Raw genomic sequence first — 25,303 nt, 5'->3', positions numbered from 1 at the left:
AAAAAAAAAGCTGAAAAGTATAAAATAAAAAGACATTTTACACAAAATCATGCTTACAGTATTTAAATTAGAAGAAACATAAAGATCCTCTGCTTCTGATTTTGCATTTTATAAATTAAGAAAAAGAGGACTAAAGAGGTAAAATGACATACCCAAGGTTTTATGCCCACAGAAAACACAATAATTAACCCTTCACTTCCCCAAACTCATCCTATGATCTTCCATTACACTCAAAGGAGCAACTAATGGTGGAGGAAAACTGTGACAAGAGGTAGCAAAAATATGAGAACAAACAAATGCATAAATCCAACTGGTGACCCAATACCATACTAGTAGAATAACACACATACAAAGTGAAATCATCCTAAACTTATTACATAATTTATATTGGTAGGGTAGAAACTTACACAATGTCTTCATGATTATTCTTTAGTCTGTTCAAACCAATACATTATAAGGATATTGTTCTATTTTTAACATATGGCTCGCTATATATAATACTACATCAATAATCAGAAAAGGTGAGATCAAATATTTTTTAAAGCATTCTTCTGTTGGTTAGCACAAATGGAACAGATGTAAATTCCATAACAGTACCTAATAAAAGAATGAAAAAAAAATAACCCAAGGACAAGCTGATCGTCATTAAATTTAGTATGTGTATGTATCTGTGCAGAGGTGTGTGCATGCCTGTGTGTGTGTGTGTGTGTGTGTGTGTGTGTGTGTGTGTAAAAGCTCACCTTCAGTTTGCCAACTTACATATGTGGTATGTCTGGCTGTGGGAAAAACGGATTAGATATACTTACCCTGGATGGGCTTGGATGTCCTCCATTCCCCCAGGACCCTGAGCTACTTCTGTCTTCTACATCTAGGGACAAGAGAAAAGTTCTTTAGGCTTTCTTGCAATAATTCTTTCTTTTTGTGTATGCATTTTTAAATTAATGTTTCAAATTAATCTCCAGTTGCCTTTAATTAAGAACCAGGCACCGGACTACTATGATGATAGTGGCTTCTGACCCATCTACTTAAATTAACTCATTTAAATTCACAGCAGAAATGAACTGGACCCTCAGGAACCAGAGGTATGCACACAAAAATTACTTCCCATCTTTCAAAATGTTTGATTGCCTCAATTTTTATAGACACAAAAATGCAAGTTTTTTATTAAAATCCTTTGGACAAAATAAGTTTATAAAACACAATAATACAACCTTAATCCAAAAAGGCAAGTTAAATTCATACTGACATGTTCAGCATCGTAGCCATAATGATTTTGGATACTTCCAGATCTCTAGCCAAGGTTTATCGTGGCAGGCAAAAGACAAGCAGCAGAAAATATGAAACAAAAAAGTTCTCAGTAGCCTATTTCCATCAACACATTACAGTGACATTAGTGTTGTTGGAAGGTTTTTTTTCAAGGTTGCAACAACATTTTCTTTTTTTAAAAAAAAATTTAACTAGACATAAAACTCTTTAACCTGGGTTTACAGACATGGAAATGAAAGTTGCTATGAAATCATGAAGCCACATTTTATATTGATAAATCCTGGTGAAGGAACCAACGTAAAGTCCTGGAAAATTGGAATTCACTAAACTCCTTCCAGGCATGGTTCTAAAACCAAATAGATTATGACATTTTCCATCAGTGCTCTGGGTTTCAAATACCCAAATAGAAGGTAGGACAATTAAGTTACCATACTAATTACTGAAAACATTACAGTGTTTTAAAGATCACTCACTCTACATTTAGGAAGGGCTTTGAGATTTTTGATGAAAGGCCCACCGTAAGCATAAAATGTTCCCCTATTATATGATTTTGATCATGGCTGATAACAGACATCACAAACATCCTCTGATAGAAGTGGAAGAGTGTGTGAAACAATGGTCTAGGCAACATAATCCCATTTATTGTGTTTCCTAGCATTTCAGTGATGTTATTTATTCTCTTAATACACTAATGTTAATAATTCTTTTAGTACTGCTATTTTATTGGAAGTAATCACAGTGCAACTGAATGGTTTAATTTGGGAAGAGTAGAGTACACCATGTTACAGAATATCTTAGGAGACACAATAGCAACAACTAGCCTATTACCACTAAACTCTCTCTCTCTCTGTGTGTATCACTCTCTGTAGCTCTCTCTCTGTATCTCTCTCTGGCTCATTTGCTTGCTCTCCCTCTCTGCCTGCCTCCTTCCTTCCCTCCCACAAATAGTATGTCAGTTCCTTTTGGTTGGTGCTTCAGAAAACAACACAACTACAAACAGATGTCCCCCGTGGACAGTTAGAATCAGTGCTCGGTGAGCTTTAAGGCACATGAACAAAGCTCTAGGGACTGAATCACACCTGGAGAAAAGGTATAAAACTTTCCCCAAATCTGCCGTTTATTCTGTATATGGTGAACTGAAGTACATAAAGAAGTTACTACAACCCTCTGGGATCCTTACATGAGTAAATTTTGTAGCCTACATGGTTCTCTCAATTCTTAACTAAAAAACAAGTATTTTCAGCCCCCCAAAAAGGACATGGAAATAACAAAATCTTTCAACCACTGAGTCTCAAAAAGTCAGGTACAACTTGATTCCCTTTTCACCTGTAACAGCTGGCTTGGATTAATATGACAGCTCTTTCTTCTTCAATGTGGCCAAAAAGTTATAAAGGAACATATCTGAATCCTTCTGTCTACCAAAGACTTCACGTTGTTTGGACTCATTTTTTATGTTTTCAATTTGAAAAAAGGATTTTAAACATATAAGGTCTGCAGACATAATACTGCTAAGCCAGTAGTCTCTACTGGGATAATTTTGCCCCCGAGGGACACTGGTAAATCTGGGGACAATTTTGTTACAATTTGGTGACAAGCCCTGACATCTTGTGGGGAGAGGTGAGGTACACTGCTAAGGATCCTACAAAGGCACAGAACAGCCTCCCACAAACAAAAATGTTCTAGTTCCACATGTCAATTGTACTGAGATTTAGAAGCCCTACATTAGAGCAAAAAAATTTTTTAAAAATCAAACTGGAGAAAAAGATGTAAGAAAATTTGATTTATATTTCAATAAGAGCTTTTCCTAAATACAGTTTCATATACATTTCAACTCAGACTGGAATGAAATGTTTCACGAGACCTTTATATACATCTTCTGTTCATCAATAAAGGAAAAATGATGGTCAACCAAACAGCCTGCTAATTAGCAAGCAGATAAAACACATCAAAACTTGAGTATTCCCAACTGGGCAATTTCAAAAGCGAGCAATCCACTAATTAAAAATGCTGGAAGTCAAGCTTTTTCAAAACAGGTTAAATACTGGCTGGGTTCCTTCACAAATAAATTCCCAACCAATCATATCTGACTTCTCTTTTCCCATCCTTTCGCATTTCTATCTTTCTCGTTTCCTGACCTCGTGCTGCTGTGCCTTCCCTTCTGTTTCCTCCCTTTCACTGCTCTCTTTTGAGCAGGCTCTTCCCTCCCTTCGCCTCCTGCTAGGTCTAGAAGATGAGGACAAATCACTAGCTCCACTAAATCCAATAAATACAACCATCATATGAATTTTAATTGCATTTTACCTTGGGAAAAAAATCTATATAACTGATGTTCATTTACCCATAGCAAGAAGAGACAAAGGTATAGCTTGGACTGTGGTGATTCACAGTGAAGGCAAACATACTATTTTCTAGTCATTCGTTTCCATATTCCCTCCACTAAACGTCATGAGACCCGTCAGCTATTGAGCAAGTGTACCCACCTATATCTGGCATGCCTATTTTAAAATGAGCTTCCTAGGACTACCTCTGGAAATGTAGGGCAGAGGCCAAGGAAACTGTGTTTTAACAAGTTTGCTAGGTAACATTCATGTGCCCAGGTGGTTTGAGAACCACATGACTTTGGTATTAGAAACACAGGACAAGCCATGCCCGCAACACTAACAGAGGCCTATTTCATGCCCTACCTTAGAAGTCTTGTGAGGACACGTTCAGCACATCCTTCCATCTCAGCCGCACCCCAGTTGTTCTTACCTGGACTCACTTTTCAGGTGCACCATGTATGTGGCCATCCCTTACTCCCTGCTGGACACTGCACACTCTATGGCACTGCCATGTCATTGTACCTAAACTGTTCGTCATCTCCCCCCAAAATAGTATCAGCTCACATGGAATGAGCCTAAATATGCATGAAGACACCTCTGGACACTCACATACCTAACAGTATCCCAATTTCCCACATCCGAAAGCTGAAGCTTAAATGGTATGGAAACCTGCCCGAGGTATCAGTCAATAGAAGAGCTGGGACAAAAATACAGGTACTATGGGATGCTAGAGCTAGGGAAGGTTCCTCCCCACCACCATAAATTCCACTGGTAAGAATTTCCTATCTGCAACCAGCTAGAAAGTTTCCTCCTGTCACTTCTCCGAAGATGGAATGAATAAATTTATTTTGGAGTTTCCACCCACTCTTGTGTCTGAGAATCATATAAAACATTATACATAAAAATGAATTCTTGAGAGAATCAAAGGGGTAAAATAATAAAAGACTGAAACAATAAAAGCAGAAACATGATGGGGTATCAAAATCCATATGGTAGAGAACTTGGGATCTGCTGGAGGAGGACCAAAATTTTAGAAGTTACTGCTGGTGGGAATGCAGTGTAACCACTGTGGAAATCAGTACGGCGATACCTCAAAGAACTAGGATTGGAGGTCCCATTTGACCCAGCTATTCCTCCGCTGTGTATCTTTCCCAATGAATGAGAAGAATCATACCACACTGATATATGTGCACCCAGGTTCACAGTGGCACAGTTTGTAACAGGTAAAATTTGGAAACAGCCCAACTGCCCACCAACAGAAGACTGGATAAAGAAAATGTGTTTTTTTTTTTAATAAAATGAAATACTTAGCTATAAAGAATGAGAAACTAAAATCATTTATAGCTAAATGGATGCACATTGAGGCCACACTCTTAAGTGAAATAAACAGGACACACATGCATAAATACCAAATAGTTTCTCTAGTGTGAGAAAATGAAAGTGTAAATAAGGACAAAAAGGTATAATAGATAATGTGAAATAGGAAGAAAAGGTGCAGTGGGGAAGGGGAAGAGGGAGAGGTAGGGGGAAGGAAAGAAGGGACTGGAATTAATATGAGAAAATGAAAAAATGGAAACAAAGTCTTTGCAGATGGGGAGGGAGGGGTTAAAGGGAGGCTGGGGGAATGGGGAAAATAAGAAACAAAGGAAAATTTGTGCAAATTTCCAATGATGAATGTCATTATACTGTATTCCTTAAATGTTCCAATAAAATTAATTAGAAAACAAAAAAACAGAGTGAAGCAAGACTGGCCGTGACTACCAGTCACTGTTTAGGAGAAGGATAACTAAATCTAGCATTGATCTTGATAGGAAAAGTCCCTCCAGAGCCCCCAACACAGAGGACAGAATGTGACAGAGCTATGAATAATATACAATAAAGGAACACCGGTGAAGTTGGAGAGGCTGGCTCCATATTGCAATTATTAAATATATAGGACCCAGTATAACCATGTGGGTGGGTATACATATGGCTATAGAGCTACACATTTATACCATACCAAACTATGATCTATATTCCTCATAGGAAAGAAAAATGCTTAACTTAGTAAGTACCTCTGAGTACCTTGTGGGGTATACAGAACAATGGGTGGGCTCATTAGTTGTTTACTAAATTAGAATACTTCAAAGATAAGACAATATTTTACAAAAGTGTTTACATCTACATGGTGAGATAAAACAATATGAGAGAAAAAGATGTGTGAAGTCCGTTAATGCAATGTAGTCACAAATGGGTGTCTAAATATTCAGTTCTGGCCTCTTCCTTGTTCTGCTTCCCTCCACTCAAGATGGGAATGAAAACCAAAGACAATATCCTTGACAGAAGGAGCAAAAGGAAAAGAGCAAGTGCATATAAAATTATGCTTCCCAAAGCCTGAAATGGACTCAACTGTTCAAGATTTTTCTAATTTCTTATTTTATCCCAACTACGATAGATTTGGTAATTTTTATGGGAAGCAACAGGGCAATCTGCAAATTGTCATGTTTTCGTATTAGTTCTACGTGAGCCCACTCTAAAACGTCTGCCATTTCAGTGCCAAATTGTAGATGTTAGTTTGGACAGAACTAGAATCAAGCACTCCACTTAAATTTATTATTCTTAGGGTGTGATTACTCAAATCACTTTGCTTTTGTGGACAGTGAGATCAAAACTATCAAGACTAGACAAACAGTGCCAAACCCGGCCAGGGAGTGCAGGGACCTCCAAGTTTCAGCAGTGACTCTGCCTTAAGGTCTGAGCAAGTCAGTGGCCTCTCCGAACTTATTTTTGTGAACTGTGAAATAAGCGAGTTTGATTTCCATTCTTGGAAATAGGGCAGGCTAGTATATTTGGACAACTCTCCCACGGAAAACTAAAAATGATGGATAAAATTTTTTTTTAACCTCTTCTTTAAAATACGAATGAGCTGACAAGATAGGAAGGAATCATCAAGCCAAAATCAAAGTGAAAGCTGAAACCCAGGGAGGAAGAAAAGACATTTCACCCTGAGGACACTGCCAACCTGGAAAATTTAATGGCCTCTTGGGTCAAGGAGAACAAAAGCAAAAACCCAATGGTATCTAATAGAAGACAAAAGAACAATAATATTCGGAACTTTTAAGGAGTTACTGTTATACTATATAAGGTAATTTATACTTGTTAAACACCTGTCCCTTAATAAATACTGTACTCAATAACCAATCCCTACCATAATAAGTACTCAGTAACCAATATCCTCCAATATCTAAGATAATCAAACCACGTAAAATATCTAAAAGTGTGATTTATTTAAGGAAATCTTAGTTGCCCATTCTTACAACTTTTATGAAACTAGAGAGACTTTTAGGGACTCTGGATCTTAGACACACCCATAAACTTTCAAATTACACATATGCTAGTTTTCCCATGAACATTTATGGCACAAGCAAAGTAATCAGTAAACTCACTCAGCAACTTACTTTATCTTTGGAATATTCTCTCTATACCTTACCATTATAGCACAATTTTTAAGTGTGCTATACAAATGGTGCCCTATTAAAAATTAAATATGCTGACCAGAGGCACAGCTCATAGCACACTGAATATTATGTAGGTTTAACACGAAATAAGTACGTGTGAGAGCTTTCTGAGGATACCAATGAGTCCTTTCCATACTTTCAGCCTAGGACATGCTGAATACCCAAGACCTTAGAGTCTCCTGAAGTCACAGAAACAGAGTGGTATTTTAGCGCTGCTCTCTCAGTCTACAAATTTTTGCTCTTTACTAATGAAAAATTCTACACATTCACAATGTGGCGGCTCAGTTCTGAAACGTGTTGAAGTCTACACTGCCTCAAATCCTCCTCCTGCAACAACAGATACTATTAAATATCCTGCACACCATTATGGAGACTCACAGACTGCGTACATCTGTGGCTCCTACTAATTTCCTAGTCCAGGAAGAACCCTTGGCTGAGCCCTCCACACAAACTGAGATGGCATATGCTCTCCATCAGTGCCAGATGAATTTAGAGTTCAAAATATTTCATCAGCAAAGAGCGTGTTAAGGATGTGCACATTTTCATTAGCACCCAGTATAATAAGAACTCTAAGCAGAGTAATGTGAAGTCAAATTTGAGCAGCAGCACACACATGGAACAAGTTGAGGAGCTCCAAATATTGATAGACCAAGTCCACACATCCATGATCATTTGTTTTCTATTAGAAATGATGTGTGATGCTTTATCATGAGCAATTTGAGCTGATGAAAAAGTCCCCTCGCTTCCCAAATTGGACCAGGCAGAAAATTCTGAGTATTACCCATACTTCCCAGACGAACCCTAAGATACATCAAATACCAAGAATATACAACTAGGATTTCCACATTCAGATCACTGCTATCAGCTGGGGCTTTCTCCGAGCTAATGGGTTCCCATATGAAATAAATCGGAAAATGAAAGGCGGGGAAAGAAAAGAATAAAGAGAAGGAAGAGGGAGAAGAGGAGGAAGGAGGGAGAGAGGGGAGCCAAATTGTGGAATAACTGAAGAAACAGTAAAGACAAAAAAATATGTTCAGAGAGGAATTACTGCAATACTTTAGCCTTTTTCAACCTCTCATTTAAATGTTTATTAATATGTCTCTAAATGCTATTTAAATCAATATTATTTTCCTGCAGTTTAAAAATGAAACTTTTTTTTTCAAAATGACCATTAAAGTATCTCAGATACTTAGATTTAGTCCACTGTGCAGTGTTACGTAACAGAAAAAGAATTTTCAAGTAATATGCAATTTAGGTAATAATGTTATAAATGTCAGTGGTGTTTTTCCATTCTGAAACTCAGAAATCTTTTTGAAAATAAGGTAAAGAGTTAAATTATGAAACTGAAACAAAGATAACCTTGAAGTCTTTACTATTTTCCAATCTCTACAATTTGGAGTTGTCAAAGATAATCTTTCTTGAGAAATAGTCTACTCTGAATAATCAATGTGAAATACAGAGATGAGTGCTATCATGAGTGCAACGCAAAACCTTTCAAAAGGTGGGGACCAGCTTGCCAGGACCTTCCTCCTGAAGAGAAGTGAGTTCTTTCAGGACCATGGCTTTCTAAGTAAGAATCCAGAAAGAAGAAGAACCATGAATAACTCACGCAAGAGTGTAACAATATCAATGGTACATGCCTCTTGAGGCTGAGGCAGGAAGGTTGCTGTGAGTTACGGGACAGCCTGGGCTACATAATGAGTTCAAGCTAGGGTGAACCACATAGTGAAACCCTGCCTCAAGAAAACCAATAATTAATTAATTGATTAATTAATTATATGTATTTGTAAATGTACAAAGTGGGAAAAGCAAGAGATATTTTAGAAAATAAAATCTTAAACAGAGGAACAAATTTAAGAATGTTGCTTCATTTCCGAACAGAAAAAAATTTGTAACTAATAATGTACATGTAATTATATATGTATTTTTCAAATTATATGTAATTGTAATGATGCAAAATGCATAATATTATAATGATATAAGAAATAAATAGATATTTAAAGTCCCTATTTTGTTAAGAATGTATTAAATTTATTAATTTATTCTTGGAGGGAGCCAACATGAATCACAAAACAGTTTTCTTTTCCCTCTACACCTCTTTGCTCCCTGGGGCGCTATTTGCGAGGTTCTGAGAAGAGAAGGCTGCCTTAATTGAAATATTTGTACGCTGTAATTGCTCAGTGTAACTATGGTGCTGGTCTGCTTGTCCCAAATGACATTCTTTCTGCTTTTGTTTTTTCTTCTTCTTCTATTTCCTTCTACACCTTAACAAAATTCATTTCTCCCATCTCTTCTACTCTCATCTCCACTCATCCATTATTCCAGCTGTTTCACTATTACCGGTGAAACCAACAGATGTAAATATTCAAAATTCTGCCCTAAAATGTAGGTTTTTAACATAGTTACTTTTGCAGAAAATAATCACTTCTGTCCTGATTTTCATTTTACTCCTTCAACTTCATAATCCTCCACCTGTGTTTAATGCTACATCCTATGACCTGGCAATGACAACCAATCAGTCTTGAATGTTATCTTTAAGGGTCATGTCTTAGTTTTAGGCCAATTTTCTCTGTATTTAGGCTCAAATGTGCAAACCACACTGTATTACTCTGCAAAACATCAATGAGAAGGCTTAATTAAGTAACACTGACAGATAAATCCATTTCTTTTGCAGTAATCAAATCAAAGGAGGTTGACAGAGCACAGGAACTTAATACAGTTATTCCCTTGTAATTGGAAAAAGGCCCTTTACTTCTCATTAAAGCAATCTTCTGGGTATTGGCATAATAAGGAGGCTCAGAGCTTTAATACTGCCCTATAAAAGTCTCAAGACACAGAACCCTTAAGCAAACAAGTCAGATTATCTAATTCCTTGATCACAGCAGAACAAGCAGTTCCTACTGTTTTAAACTACTAATTCTTTAACTCGGTTACAATTAAAAAAGAGGTAAATCAGTACCAAACACATACAATGGAAATCTGTAAAAATGGATAAACTCTTTACAGCTTTGTAAATATACCGCCACATGTATTTGAAAGGAAGCAGTCCATTAAAAATGAATTTGAAATACATTAAAAATGTGAAATTGTAATAGTTTGGATTTGGAGGAAATCTCTTTAATTCATGGGCTCAAAAGCACATATTTTGCCTAAATTTATAGTCTGATACTTAACCACACTGCAACTTTGCTAATCAGAACCATGAGAGAATGGAAATGTAGGTAAAACACTTGATGTCTGCAGTATATTGAGAATAATAAGCTATCCAGTCCACCGTAGGTTGCTCAAACGAGGCTAAGACTCAGACTGTAACAGTATTATACCCCACTCACTTCCCCAAGTTAACCCAAACCAATCCTCACCCATTCACTCAAATTTTGATGGCAGTTCTGTTGCTATCATTGTAGCAACTCTTTCAAAAAGGGTAGTTTATCGCCTGTGCACTACGCTGTGATTTCCAAAGGTTGGGAGACCATCAAAGTAATGAATTTTATTTTTGAAAACCACAGCTCCTGTCTGGCAACAAAAACAGAAGAGACCAAAGATTGAGGTAAAAAAAAATATATATATTTTTTAAATTCTTCCTACCTTTTTCTATTTTTAATTTCAAAAGTGTTTTGCTACAATTCAGTTTAACAATATATTGCTTCTGAACCATTTGTGAGTAGGTTGTATGAACTATATTTACCCCTTAGAATGTCTGTGTGCAGGTACTAAGAATAAAATAGTTCAATCAGGTAATTTACCATTGAAATCCATAATGCATATGCAATTTGGCACTTTCCCCTACTATTTTAATTGCAAATACTTCCTCAGTCTTTATTTCCTTTTTGTGATTGGAATTTTTTTTTTTGTACCAGGGATTGAACTCGGGACCTTGCCTGCGTTTGCGAGGCAGGTGGCAGAACCACTGAGCTAAATCCCCAATCTGATTGGAATTTTTGAAGAATACAGCAAGTTACATGCTTCTCAATTTGGAATGACCTAATGCTTCCTCACAATTATTCAAGTGAATATAACATTACATAAAAGCCTTGTGGGGCTAGAACAAGGCACTATGTTCAATCTTCAGCACCATTTAAAAAGAAAGACCTTGTGTCTTTCCCAGGATATCATATTCAGAGTCCAAAGCTGGCATGTAGGTCTGCCTCTTAGTTGTTATGCTAAGTTGTTACACTCAAGGTTCCTAGAGAATTCTCCACTGTATAATTAGAATTTTTCCTGTTCAACTCATCAGCAACCTGGACAGATACACTTTAAAACCATTAAAAAGAATTTTAATTACGTGCTCATTGAAAAAAATTAAAATACAAAAGCATACAAGACCAAAAGTGAAAATTTATTCAACCTCTTCTTTCTTCATCCCTTCTGGATACCCATTTAGTTTCCTAGCTACTCTTACAGGTCCGGTGTTATGCGATCATGTGATTTTTACAACTGAAGTATAGCACAGTCAATGCTCAACTTAATTGACACTTTTGTTCTTTCGTAAATTGATTAAAAATATTCCAAAATTGCTTATTTATAATCTAATGATAGTTCAATGGACGCAATCATTAGTGGAAGGCTTGCAACCTCTGTGGTACTGGGGAGAACAAGAATAAGGACAGAAGGACAGGAAAAAGAATGTTAAAGATATTATTCTACTAAATTTGAAGGAATTCAGACAAAACTGAACAATGCATGAGGCCAAGCTGAATCATCCACTCTATCATAAGGGCATGCATTCTATAAACCAATGCACAAAAGATTTGTCTTCACAGCAGCATGTCCCAGTGGCACCCAGAGGGAAAGAGAGCACACCTGTGATATAGAAAAGCATTTATTATGGCTTTCACAAGGTGGCAAAATAAAGTGAGAAAGGTCTAACATTTTTAAGGGGGATGTGAATTGACCTTTAAAAAGATATGTTCTCACCTTTACAGATCAGGTATGCAAATGAGTTAGCCACCATGGCAAAGAAGCACTTGACCACAGAAAAAGCAGACAGTAACTTTACTGTCTGACAAAACCTATGCATACTACACAGCATAGAGTGAGTTAACTTGCTATAATCAATGGAAGGTGGAAATGATCCCTTTAACCTTTGGCTAAAGCCCTTGTTATTTCATAAATTGAACACTGCTGATAGATTTCAATCCTGACTTATAAAGGCTTAGGAAATTTTCCTCACAATCCACATCAGCCAAATGCCTGGGAGACATTGACACAGGTTTTTCCTACTTGGGCTTGCACATGCGTGTGTGTGTGTGTGTCTGTCTGTCTGTGTAAAATCAGCACGCACACTTGAATTTCCAAATCATTTCTTAACTTTAATGATTGCATCAAAAACAGATCCCAGGGCCAGGGATTTTTTAGCTCAGTGGCACTGCACCTGCCTTGCAAGCACAAAGTCCTGAGTTCGATCCCTGATACCAAAACCTGGTACCAAAAAAAAAATTAAAAATAACAGATACCATATGTGGCACCTTGTTCAACTGAAACTTGCTTTCAATCAAATCAGTCCCAGAAATCTCCATGATGACAAGGATTTTACATCTCATCTCATAGTAACTTCACCATACTTCTGAATTACACTTTCTTTCTGAATTTTTTTAATATTCATCAATTAAAATGATAACTGGAATCACTTAAAGAATGAAATTGGAATCCAGAGATGTTACAGACTTACGCATGAGCAGAGAGAAATCATTTTTTCTTTCAGGACTGGGAACTGAACCCAACACCTTTACTGTGAGCTACATCCTCAGTCTTATTTTTTGTTTTTTTTTTTTTTTTTTTTTTTTTTTAACCAGGATCGAACTCAGGTCCTTTCACTTGCGAGGCAGGTGGCAAATCTGGCATTGAGCCAAATCCCCGGGACCTATTTTTTTCTCTTTTGAGACAGGATCTTGCTAAATTACTCAGGCTGGGATCAAACTCACAATCCTCTTGCCTCAGGTTCCCAGAGTACAACGAGTACAGGTATGTGCCACCATGAACTGGCTTAAAGTCATTTTTAAAGGAGTGCAAAAAAAAAAATCAAAAGAAAAAAGATATCCTATACAAAGATCATTCTCTGTAAGACTTGTTTTCACCCTTGCGTGCTGTCTCAATCACTTCCTTAATCCTATCAGGTAAAAACAACACTAACTAAATACTTTCCAGAAAAAGGGAGCTGGAGAGCATTATAATGACTGAGTTTTCTTATCTGGCAAAAGTCATTTTTAAAGTGTGTGAGCTGTGGAAACAACAGTGCTGACCTCCGGTCTATTCTGCCTTGCACCCCATTATGTGACATCTTACCACCATGCATGGGTATGGCATCAGTCTACAAAAGGCCAAGGGCTGCAATTCTATATCTATATGACAAAAACAGCTTGTGTCATGGCAATCCTTTAGAGCTTTCAGTGATAACCAATAGCCCACTGTGGCACCACGTGCCCGAGGTTTGCCAACACTGGCCTAAACCATGCTGCTGCACATACTTTCACATTCAAGATCTTGAAAACATTCACCTAACTCAAGTAGTAAAGACATGCCTGAGTTTATACTAGTCCAGCTCCGGAACTGAAACAAACTAGACAGTAACAATTGATGCTCTCTCGGATGTAAACGTATCCACTTCATGGGAAAAAGGGACCCAACCTGAATTCTAGCACAGCTACAATTCAGATCCCCCCTGCCTTTGACCACCTGGTAACCAACAGCAAACCAGGCAGAAAGAGATGAGCTGTTCTGTCCTGTGTTACAAATCCAGTTTGGGTAAAAAGCCGTAACTCTTTCTCAGGAATGACAGAAATGTCCTTAGTTTGAAAGGAGATGGACACAAAGCCCCGAGGAATGACAATAACCAGGCATCTTGAGAGCAAACAAGAAGCAGGGAAGGGGTCCAGGGAAGCCTAAGTTGTCACTAAGGAATAATGATTTACATGATGAGATTAGAAGGTCTGATTAGAAAAGATGCCTTCCTAACAGAGCAAAGATTGCAATGTAACTTTAAGATTTTGTTGTGGGGAAAACCAGTGCCTGCCAAATGTGTTCTGTAACAGCACAGGCTAGCCGTGAGTGATACAGTGGGAAAATAGCCACTAAGCCAGATTTTATTTGATTTGTACTGATGATTTTTATTAGAATACATGGATCATTGCTTCAACCTTTCCATGTAAAACCAAATCAAATTCAAAAACTCACACATCAGTCACCTAACCTTATGTCATTCCTTCTGCTTTACTAAAGTGGAGCCACATTTCGGCTGATCTGTCCTCGATAAATTGTTCAGCTACTCGAAACTGTTGGGCCAAATTTGGAGAGGCAAGTGGTACACAAAAGAAACCGCAAAATCTGCAATTACAAATCAAGCCAAAGAAAAGAAATATTAGAAGCTTCATAAATATGGGGAAGGATCAAAGCAATATATAGCCAATGCAAAGCAAGAGAAAATGAATTTTCTGCATTGTATTGCATGTACTCTAATCTGTTTTTAAAATGGCCCACTTGCTCCAGCTTTTTTCAAAGTCCTTCAATTCAAGGCACTATACAGGACTCAGAAAAGCATTGCTCAGAAACCACAGAAAGTCTCCAGTTGTGTGTCATGAGGCGATTTAAACTGAAATAACCAGCTTTACAAAAATAAAAATGTTATAACATTTAAGGTAAAATTATAAAAGTGAAATGTATATGCATGAAAGAATCTATGTACTATTTCTAAGAATTGCTTCATAAGAGATGAAGTTGGCCAGATGCAGTGTTTCACACCTGTAATCCCAGCTACCTGACAGGTTGAGGCAGGAGGACCATAAGTTCAAAGCCAGCTCCAGCAATAAGATCTTGTCTCAAAATAAAAAGGGCCGTCATTGTAGCTCAGTGGGAGACACTTGCCTAGCATGCATGAGGACCTCCTAGGTTCAGTCCCCATTAGGAGAAACACAGCAAGGGGTCTCCAAAGAAAATGCCTATAATCTACTTCCCATAATTGCTTTTCCTCCTTGCATTAGTATATTCCCTTTTCTCCTCAGAAACATCACAGATGACCAATAATCAGTGCTTGGATATCTACTTCTGGGTAACCAATCAATTCCATCTCCAGAATGCTCTCAGTGTCTCCAACAACTCCTGAAACACACATGCTATATCTACCTCAGAAAAGGTAAAAACCACCTTCCTGGGTACATGCCATCAGCAGCCTCAAACCTCATATCCCTGTAGTATGTGCCACATACATGCCAGAACCACATTAAAAAACTCAGTATTTCTGAAAAGTAGTAGTTCCAAACTTTCAGATCTCTGTGTGGTGAAGACAGGCTGTTTTCACCAGTCCCCATCTTCTCATAGCCCAGGAAGTCTGCACATCTCCCACCTTCCTCTGCAGTCAGATGGGATCATGTTTTTGCAATTTAGTCCACAGGAAGAGCACAGAAAAAATGATTGCTTTTGCCAGGCCTACTCCCCTAAAACTACCCATGTAATATTCTATGACCTCTCTCCTCTCTGATAAGCCTGATACCAATATTCATGGAATTCTCAAGGCCCTCGGAGATGGCAAAACTAGGACAGGAAGACCTCAGATCTGAATGGCTCTGTACCCCTCCACCCCATAATTTACCCACTGAATTCATTCGGTGATACCAGAAAAAGGGCCCTCTGCAGGATTAAACAAATGAAATTGGGGTTGTTTGTTACAGTAACTCGCATACCTTGCCTAAGGCATCCTCCAAAACAGACTTCCCTGAATTCTGGCGTGATCATTCTTTCTTCCAAGCAAAGCAAACATTCGCAGTTAGAGCTGGCACCAGTCAGAATTGTGAAGCAGGGGAAATTGGTCTTTGAACTATCCTTCTTTCCCTTTTAGACTTGTTTTCCCCTCTTAGCACTTCCTCCCTCTGAGCACCAAATGTTCTCAGGCTGCTCAGTCTGTCTCAAGAAAATAAACTGAATGCATTCACTACCCAGTCTGTCAACCACTACCTTTTAAACACCATTCGTGGTGGTGTGGTGAGCGGCCTGCTACTTGGACAATATTGGAGAAATTTTTTGCTATCTCAGATTGTATGAATTCTCATCCAAAAAATGGGAATGATTGTTATTTGTTCTCAGTACTATTATGACAATTACTGGTAATGTAGGGAAAATGTTACCATGAAACCTGGAACTTAAAAAAAAGACAACTTATGTTTTACTATGATTACTGTTATCATAACATGCTATGTGACACCAAAGGGAATATAAGATTAATATAAAACAGTTATTTTCTCTGTAAAATACATAATCTAAAATGGGAGAGACATCACATAAAAATCAAAGGCAGTATTTGATTACTAAAAAGGTGGAACAAAATTTTAGAGAAAAAATAATAATATAGGCTAAATGGACTCTTTTTCCTCTTTCCTTTGATTTGTTCACTGCTTTTTGTTTTTGTTTTTTTTCTTTTTTTGGGGGGGTATCAGGGATCAAACTCAATACCTTGGGCTTGCAAAGCAGGCAGGGACACCAATGAGCTACATCCCTGGCACATGTTTCTTCTTTTTCTGGTATGGCTAATCAAACACAGGACCTTCTGCTGAGCTATGTCCCCAGACCTGGCATGGCAAACCTTTTGGAGCTTTCAGTGATACAAACAGTGATGCAAACTGCAGCACATGAGGCTTGGGTTATTGCTACCACTGCCTTAGACCCTAGAACTATCTCTTGTGATATATACTGTGACTTAGAACACAGGGATGTTAAATATCAAAGGCAGATACTCAACCTAAGGGATAAACTGCTAGACCTCAGCATCTCTCACAGATCACTGGATAGGGAGACACTTAACTTGCTCCCAGTCTCTCTACTGATTCAGTAATAGATTCTGCACCAACCATGATAAGATGTCACTAAAATCAAACAAACCCTAATGTAAGAGAGGTGAGGGTAGGGAAGAAGGATTGATTTTGCTTAAAAATAACACACGGTGCAAAAAAAAACTAAACTTTATTGGGATATATCTAAAGTACAGATATAATGTAGAAAAGAAAAGAAAAGAAAAGCAAGGGAACCCAGTGTTCTGTACTAGCTATGTGTATCTTTCCTGCTACATGCTCAAGACCATAACACATTGGTAACTTCAAATCAACACTTGTAAGAGCATCTACACCGTGGAAATTGGCAGGCATTGCTAAGCATCCTCTCTTTTCTTTCAAAGAGGCTTGTAAATACAGAACTTATCACCATACCAATGCAAACAATCATTCATCATAAAATATTTCCACTAACTTGTTTCACGTAACTCTTACAGCCACTACTCTGGTAGGATGCATGATCCTCATTTTACGTCACAGTTACAAATGATTAGCAAGGAATCCTATTGCTTATTTCCCCTGTACTAAACACCAGGCTGCTTAGAAAAGAAGTGAAGGGAGATTGGCGTAGTGGTGGACTCATGTAATTCCAGCACTTGGGAGATGGAGTCAGGAGGGCCGCCATGAGTTCAAGGTCAGCCTGGGCTGCATAGCAAGACCCTGTCTCAAAAAAAATAAAACAAAACAAAACAACAAAAAAGAAAGAAGTGAAGGGCACTTGGAATTTTTCATATTAAATAGATATTAACAGGATCACAAGAAGTTATCCCTTGCAAACATCTAAAACAGCCCACCCCATGTTTTTGTTTTTCACAGTTCTTAATTTTTATCCTCTACTTATCCTGTCACCAATCAGCTGGGGGCTCTTCTGCTCAATGCTGATGGAAATCACAATTCAGCAAAGTGCAGCTCCCTCGGTGGCTCTGGGCTCTGAGTGCCAATGGGCCTTCACCCTCAATGGTACAGCTCTCGGGTGCTTCCAGTCACCTCTATCTCCTCAGCAGCTGAGGATCACAGCACCTTTGTCCGTCGCTTGAGCTCTTCCAGCAACTTCTGCTGACTCTCTTATGTTCTCTGCTGCTCCCCTCCAGTTGCTGCCACCAGGGTTTGCTGGTCTCTGCTAGTAGTCTCTGGCACTGCACAGAGTTAGCAGCCTCTGGTGTTGCCAACTCTTTTTACTACAACCTGCTCTGCCCACATTACCTGAGATAAAAATCACAAGGCGATTTACAGAACTACTCAAATGAGATTTTAATCAAGAGTGGTCCTACAATGCAGGAGAGTAGCACACTGGAGAGTCCGTCTCAACTGACTTAAAGAGTATGAGGGAATATTGTTTATACAGGGGAGCAGCAGTTGTATATGCACAGTTTCATACATTTTTCAAATCTGTTTGAGGACTTTAACATTAACAATAAAGTCACAGACTTTAATGCTAATGGCAAGGCCTAGGAAGAATCACCAGAGTAGCTGCAGAGTGGATCATGCTGCGGCCAAGACCTATGCCTCCCTAACAGCTGTGGCCAAACATCTAGGACAGCTGTTCTTGCCGCAGACAATTTAGCACAACTTCAGAAATGTGGCTGTAGCCACATCTCCATAAAAATGGTGGGTCTGAAACTAACTGTTGCTGGTTTTGGGAAGCCTTCATGAGGCCAGCTGGGTTGATCACAAACTCTGTGAGTTTAGGAATCCGGAGATATCAATACTGCACAGGAGTTCTCCCCATTCTCTGCCTGTCAAGCAGTTTCTGATCTTCCCTCAGAGCAGTGGTAGCAACACCTGGAGCAGTAGGAGCCGGGGAGGAACATCAAGGCCATCATCCAAGCTGTGACTCCTGTCAGTGAGGCCTGGAGAGCATCTGTGAAAGTAATCCAGTGGGGTGGAAAGTGTCGGGGTAGTTGTCACAGGCAGGCCCCATAAGGGAGTGGGGGCAGAGAGAGGGTAGATATGCCGATCGAGTTATACATCCTACTGTCAGAGGAAAAAGGGAAGGGCCATACCTTGTTTCTTTCTGCCTCAATCACTAGTTAATCAATATATGTTTCATTTCTTGGTACCATTAACTGTACGTATCCAATTCAACATTCGGAACATGATTTTCTTTCAAGGATTTCTCATTACAATATCTCAAGAAACAGACTTGTACCTAATGACTGGGATGAGCTATTAACTATCTTTAAATCTGTGATTCTGCATAAATCTCTTCTCTCTAAGTAGTCCTTCTTCTATCTTGGGCTGAGCTACATGCTGTGTAGTGGGTAAATCTGGGTCTAGGAAGAGCTGAGATACCTCTTGGATACATAAGAGGTTTCTAACATTAATTCAATAATGGCTGCTGTCAACACATAGTGGTAGGCTTGGACATGTGCCTGGGGAGTATGAATAGCCAGAAAACTTCAACAGGCTTCAGGTGCAGCCTGAGAGCCTAGAGCACAGCTATACCTAGGGCAACTTTAAATGTCAGTGAGTACTTCCCATTTTGGTAATGCAACAGAATCCTTCCTTCTCTGCTTGATCAGAGCTGAGCCATCTTACAAGACCCAGAGCTTTCCAAAACCAGAAAAATACATAAAAGCACCAAAGTATAAGACAGTCTTACTGTTCATGTAGGGAATGGCAAAGAGTATAATGAGTGGGATAATAAGGTGTTTAAAAGAAGCCAGTTTATTTTCAAATTTTCCTCTGAAGGATATTAGTGAAGGTTTAGGAGTGGTTAAAAGAAAAAAGAGTACACTTTAGATATTCTGTGCTTCAAGTCATCCAAATGTAAAATTTAGCAAAGAAACTAAATATAAGGGTCTGAAGTTCTCCAGAGAGAATTTAATGGTCCAGACAGGTGGACAGGTGGTAAATCCAGGGGCAAAACAGTTTTTAGGGTTGGCAGATCCAACAGATCCATTCTATCAGCAAAGACAAAGGCTGTTTCCATTCCTCTACCCTGCCTCTTCCATATCAAGTTTAGCCTAAAGCTGACTTTTCTCATGGCCATGGGATTTCTATACTGGTTTGCTTCTTCAATGACCTTCCGTAGAAAAGAGTTCAATCTACAAAAGTGCAAAATGCCTTCTCAACTTGGTCCTGATTGAGACTACCACAGAACCAGTTCCTAAAGATAACAGATACCGTGCATGGATTTACTTAGGTCTAGATGATGTCAATTAATCACTGTGGGGAAGCAGACAAGACTACTCCATGGGTTCAGTCCAGTGGTAGTGAACCTATGGCACACGCACCACAGTGGACTGTTTATATCCCTTGAAAGCTCTACAAGGTTCGCCATCACTGGTTTAGTCTGATCACAGCTGTCCTCTGGGATGCAGTAATTCCACACAAACTACATGGATAGTGCCCACTGGGGAAAGAATGGGATGTATTTTAGTGAGACAATTACAAGTGGAGTGAGGGCCTCAAGAGCCCCTGCAATATTAATGGGGAGGGGAGGAGGGGTGAAGGGAGGGCGGGGACAAGGGGAAAAAATGAGAAGCAAGACCTGTCATGTAAAGATACAAGATCCCAATAATGAATGTAATTGTACCGTATACCTAAAATGTACCAATAAACTCAATGAAAGAACAACAACAAAAAAATAGTGTATACTACATGGCTAAAGGGGTCTTTGTGAATGACGTACAGATCTGAACCTAAACTGGCTCACTCAAATACTTTAAAGTCTGTCTTTTGGTATCAGGATAAGAGTATCACTTTTTTTTTTTGGACCGGGGATCCCACTTGGTTCCTTGTGGTTGTGAAGCAGACAGCAGGGCCACTGAGCTCCATCCTGGCCCAAGAGTACCATTCTAATTACGGACCTGAGGCCCCCTCGGTACCTCACCCACACACTCTCACCACGCTCAGTTTCCTTCCTCCAGTTAGCCTGGTCTCCATGATTAACGCTCCAGCACACCGACGACCATACTACTGCAGAAAGTGAACAAATGTCTCCTGACTAGAACACTGTCTCGCCCACCCCCAGCACTCTGCTTCTCTATCCTTCCAGTTTTCAATTGCGTATTGACCCAACGGCCTAATCAGAACTTCCTTGGTGCAGCCCTCCCTGTCCCTTCAACTTGCAATAAAATGTTATTCTCAATCATGTGTCTCGTCCTTCACTGTACTTGTCACAAATACAATTTTACATTTTTATGATTGTCAGGCAGTTCTTCTCTTCCCACTGGCCAATAGCTGCATGAAGATAAAGTCAGTGTCTGCTTTACTTTCCTTCTACCCAAAATATCCAACATAGTATTGAGCAGGCAGGGGGCCCTCAGTGTGGCCAATTAGATGACTGTCACTGTTGACCCCTCAAATGGGCTGCACACACGAGAAGATATCAAAACTACAGGGAGCATTCCACAGTTACAAGACACTCCTCAGTGTTCCTGTATGGTTAAGCTTAACTGTCCGTGTGATGGGCTTGGTACTCATCTTGCGGATTCCTAACGCACACTTCTAGGTGTGTCTCGCAGGTGCCCTGAATGGAACCTGGTTCTTCCTCTTGCACCATTCCCCTCTCCTCTTCCCAATTGCCATGAACTAAGTAGGTTTGCTCCCTGACACCTTTCCACAATTCCTGCCTTGCAGTCAGCCATCCATGGATTAAATCCCCTGAAATGGTAAACTAAATTCAGCCTTTTCTCCTTGAAGTTGTGGGTGGCAGGGATTGTGTCCTAGAAAGGAGTAAGCTCACTAACACTGTTTCAGTCTCTTTGAGAAGAAAAATCTGACATGATGAAAATTCATACTGCTGCGTTGTGCTTTTTGTGTCCACTATTAAATTAAAAAAATTAAACTACAAGCCGGTCATATTAAACCATAAGCAGAGATACATCTTTCTCTGTAAACTTAAATAATCACTTGTTGCAGAAATACATAAATACAGATCAAGACTCAATGAGACATACGCAGATCCAGTGTAGGTGTGGTGGTCCATGCCTGTAACCCTAGCTCTTGGGAGGCTAAGCACAAGGTTAGGCACAAAGTTTGAGGCCAGCCTGGGCTACAAAGTGAGTTCAAGATCAGAGTGGACTATATGGTGAGACCCTGCCCTCCCCCAAAAGAGCAAAGAAATACACAGATCCATATTCTGAACACAGTGAACGACTCAGCAGTCATAGGACCAGACAGTTCATACACAAATCTCAAGCTCAGGGATTTCTATAGCTTAAAAAAAGTGTACGGAAACAGTCACATTTCACATATGCCTTATCCCTTGACAGCAATAATCCCTTACATGGTCATTTGTAAAGGGAAATATTCGCCTCTTTATGCAATCACTGGCCTCAGGACAGAGAACTAAACAACTGCTACCGCCACAGTAAAACAGCTTTCTGTGATCAGATGATAGAAAGGCAGAAAGTGGCTGAAGCACACTCTGTGTTAGTGACCGCAACAGCAGTTAAAATTCGGGGGGGGGCATTGTAACTTTACCCACTGATTAACAGCAGCACCATTAATATTTAATGTTCTGCTTTAGTTATAGTCATCAAACCATGTTGGTGACAAAAATAAATACCCTACAGCAGTTTACTGCTTTCGATTTTTCAAGGCACTTTCAGGCACAGTATTTCTATCTTCCTTTACAGTTTTATCCATCAGAGCTATACTGAGGGGTTGGTCCAAGTCCTCCAGGCACATTACTCAGAAAGCTGGGAGGAGGAACCATATTTCTCCTTTCAGCCTCTTTCCAAACTGCCTCTATCTGATTTTATCATGTGTCATAAAAGGAAAAGTTACCTCTTCAAATATTGGTGCCCTAAATCTGGATGAAGAATGTTCTCTGCACAAAAAAACTACCTAATCTTTTATTACTAATACATAATTATTCAGCATCCCAATTTCCTAATTATCAGGCACTTCCTTTGAATTGAATATGCCCCAAAAGAAAATGCTACTGTTTCAACTGATTCTAACTCTGAGAAGCACTGTACATTCATTTTTATGTTCTTTTCCTCCTTCACCTACACAGAAATAGAGAGACCAGTTTTAAATTAAAGGTGCCTATGAGAAATGACAGTATGTATTACTACATAAGTTATACCTGAACCTGTTAACAATTTTACTCTCCCAAGAAGAAAACTGCTTTTGCAAATAATGGACAGTGCAGGCAAACTCTACCATTCTGTCCGGGACACAAAATCCACACTTTTCTGACTGTGCATGACCATGGATGGGGTCATGAGGCAAACTGAGGGAAGCAGTGGGGACAGAACATGTATCAGCTCCTCACAGGCTCAAGGCAATGAGGGTTCCCCTGTGTGTGGTGGTAGAGAAAATGACTAAGACTCGGGTGGATTATAGCAAATGCAAACATCACTTCCTTGTTGTTTATAACATTTGTTTATCAAAAGATGTGCTGACACGTCTTCCATCTACCCCGTGTCTTCTTCCTCATCTTCCTTCTTAATAGAACCTGTAAGGGAACTGCTATTGCATTTGTTTGTTTCTTCTCACATAGCCACCCCTTCTCCTCATGGATCAAGAAACGGTGACCTCATTCATTTCCAAAAGCAGACCCAAGTACTATGGCCAATCACTGCCAGCCGTGTCTGGCCTGGCCAGGAACTCTGTTAAGAGTGGGCACTAGAGACACAATGGCAGGTCTGCCCGGGGCTCCCAGGGAAGAGACACGCTCCGATCCTCTCTGAGCATTCTCTTTGGATGCCATGCACAGAACCAAAGTGGGGTCTCCTTATCACACCTAGAATGAAGCCAACAAAGTCAGGGCTTTCTTTCATTGCAGCTGAAAGTATCTTAAATACTAGATTTCGCTCTCTACCATACCAGAAGCAGACTTATGAACTTAATGCTCACAGATAATAATAGCACAATAAATAACTGACTCCGGATAAGACTGGACTTCACCTATTGAAAGGTCATCATCTCCTAGGCACTAATAGTTGTCCAAGCACCAAGAAGATAATTTTTAAGTGTACAGGTAATATGCTACATAATTCCCCATTTAATAATTTACACATGCATCTTTTCTCTCATCTTTCCTGTCCCCTGTAGTGCTCTCACAAATACAAATAAACCATCAATTACCTAATGAACACTTAACACAGGTAAAGCTAGTGGCCACAAAAGTTCTCTAAGAGGTACTTTAACTTTAACTCACCAGTATCAGCAGCAAGCACGTGCTATAAATGCAGCACAAGCCTTGCAAAATTTTACTCATGCATTTTTCTTGGAAGAGTCCATAGTTGGCACTGGATTTTCAAAGTGGCCTGTGACTCTGTGCAGGAGCCATGCTCTAGATCAGTGAGCGTTGAGCAAACAGTGCAAACTGGATGAGTCACAGACACTGACCATCCCTCGAACAGACAGCACTGAACACACTGCCCAGACCTTCCCACGTCTTGCTGAAGGCAACCTATCTTCCTTATGCATTAGTAATGTTGAGGTTTTGCAATATTGTGGACAAAATAAAATATTGTGAACTCTCCAGAGGCCTCAAAGCCCATCTATGTCCCACCTCAACAGAAAGAAAAAATATTCCATTACTTAAAAATATGGAATATGATCTATTTTTCTGTTTGTGTCCCCAATAAATTTTGAATCCTGAGCTCAAAATTTAGGAGACAAAGCATGCACTTGAAAAAAAAAAAACTACTGTCAAAATATTTTAAAATATTTTAAATTATAAACAGCCAATAAATTGTTTAATGAGAGATTTCTGAGGAGATGAAAAGTTTCCTTCCAGCAGGACTTCATGAGAAGGAAGGATTTCAAACACTGAAGAGCACAAAGAAGGGAATTCCAAGAACAGGCTAAAGAACAGGTCAGACGGGGAAAACCAACCTGTTAAAGCTCTACCTAAAGGTACCCTGAGGAGTCAAGATAGTGTTATTTCCCTGAAGAGGGAGTCTGATAAAGTGGTAAAAGATAAGAGATCTGGATCTTCTGAATCAACAAGGCTTAAAAATTTTTCATTTAAATTTACTTTAGTTTGCTACTGCTGCTTTTATCAACTAAATTCTCCCCTCCTTTTCTCTTCTCAGCTGCTGCCTTTCATAATAAGGACCTGAAAATCACATTCCTTGACATCAGCCTTGCCCGCTCCAACCTATTACAAGCCATTGACAGCTGTTATTTCTTACAGAAATCTGCAGTGGCTCCCTCTTGCCTTCAGTATAAAGTTAAAATTTCTTGGAGGAGCATTCAAGGTGCTTCATGACTTGATTTTACCTTCTTTTCTTCTGTCACCCTCTACTGCCACTCCCTTTCACATTCCAGTCTCAACATATTCCTTACTGTTACCCAATACATCTGTTTGTCTTGTCTGCTGTCATCCTTCCACCTTGAAAACATTCCTCCCAACGCACTGAATGCATGTAGAATGAATAAATGAAGGATTCTAGTGAAGTAAACACCACACACACACACACCAATTTTACATATATAT

The 25,303-nt window shown here is 39.2% G+C and overlaps 1 protein-coding gene across 8 annotated transcripts in view; it reads right to left on the bottom strand.

Annotated features, from left to right (window-relative positions):
• The window catches only part of Tcf4 (transcription factor 4), a 343,664-nt gene that overhangs the window by 225,817 nt on the left and 92,544 nt on the right, over positions 1-25,303 (bottom strand). For all 8 annotated transcript variants that reach the window (XM_010611524.2, XM_010611528.2, XM_010611527.2 and 5 more), the window contains one exon: positions 807-868. In XM_010611524.2, the coding sequence (XP_010609826.1) occupies positions 807-868 (62 nt within the window). The remainder of the gene's footprint in view (positions 1-806; positions 869-25,303) is intronic.

This window comes from Fukomys damarensis, unplaced genomic scaffold (assembly GCF_012274545.1).
Source record: "Fukomys damarensis isolate Sample0158 unplaced genomic scaffold, DMR_v1.0_HiC HiC_scaffold_30, whole genome shotgun sequence".
NCBI classification, from domain to species: Eukaryota; Metazoa; Chordata; class Mammalia; order Rodentia; family Bathyergidae; genus Fukomys; species Fukomys damarensis.
The sequence above is the reverse complement of the archived record's forward strand: the minus strand, read 5'-3'. Positions and strand labels throughout refer to the sequence as shown.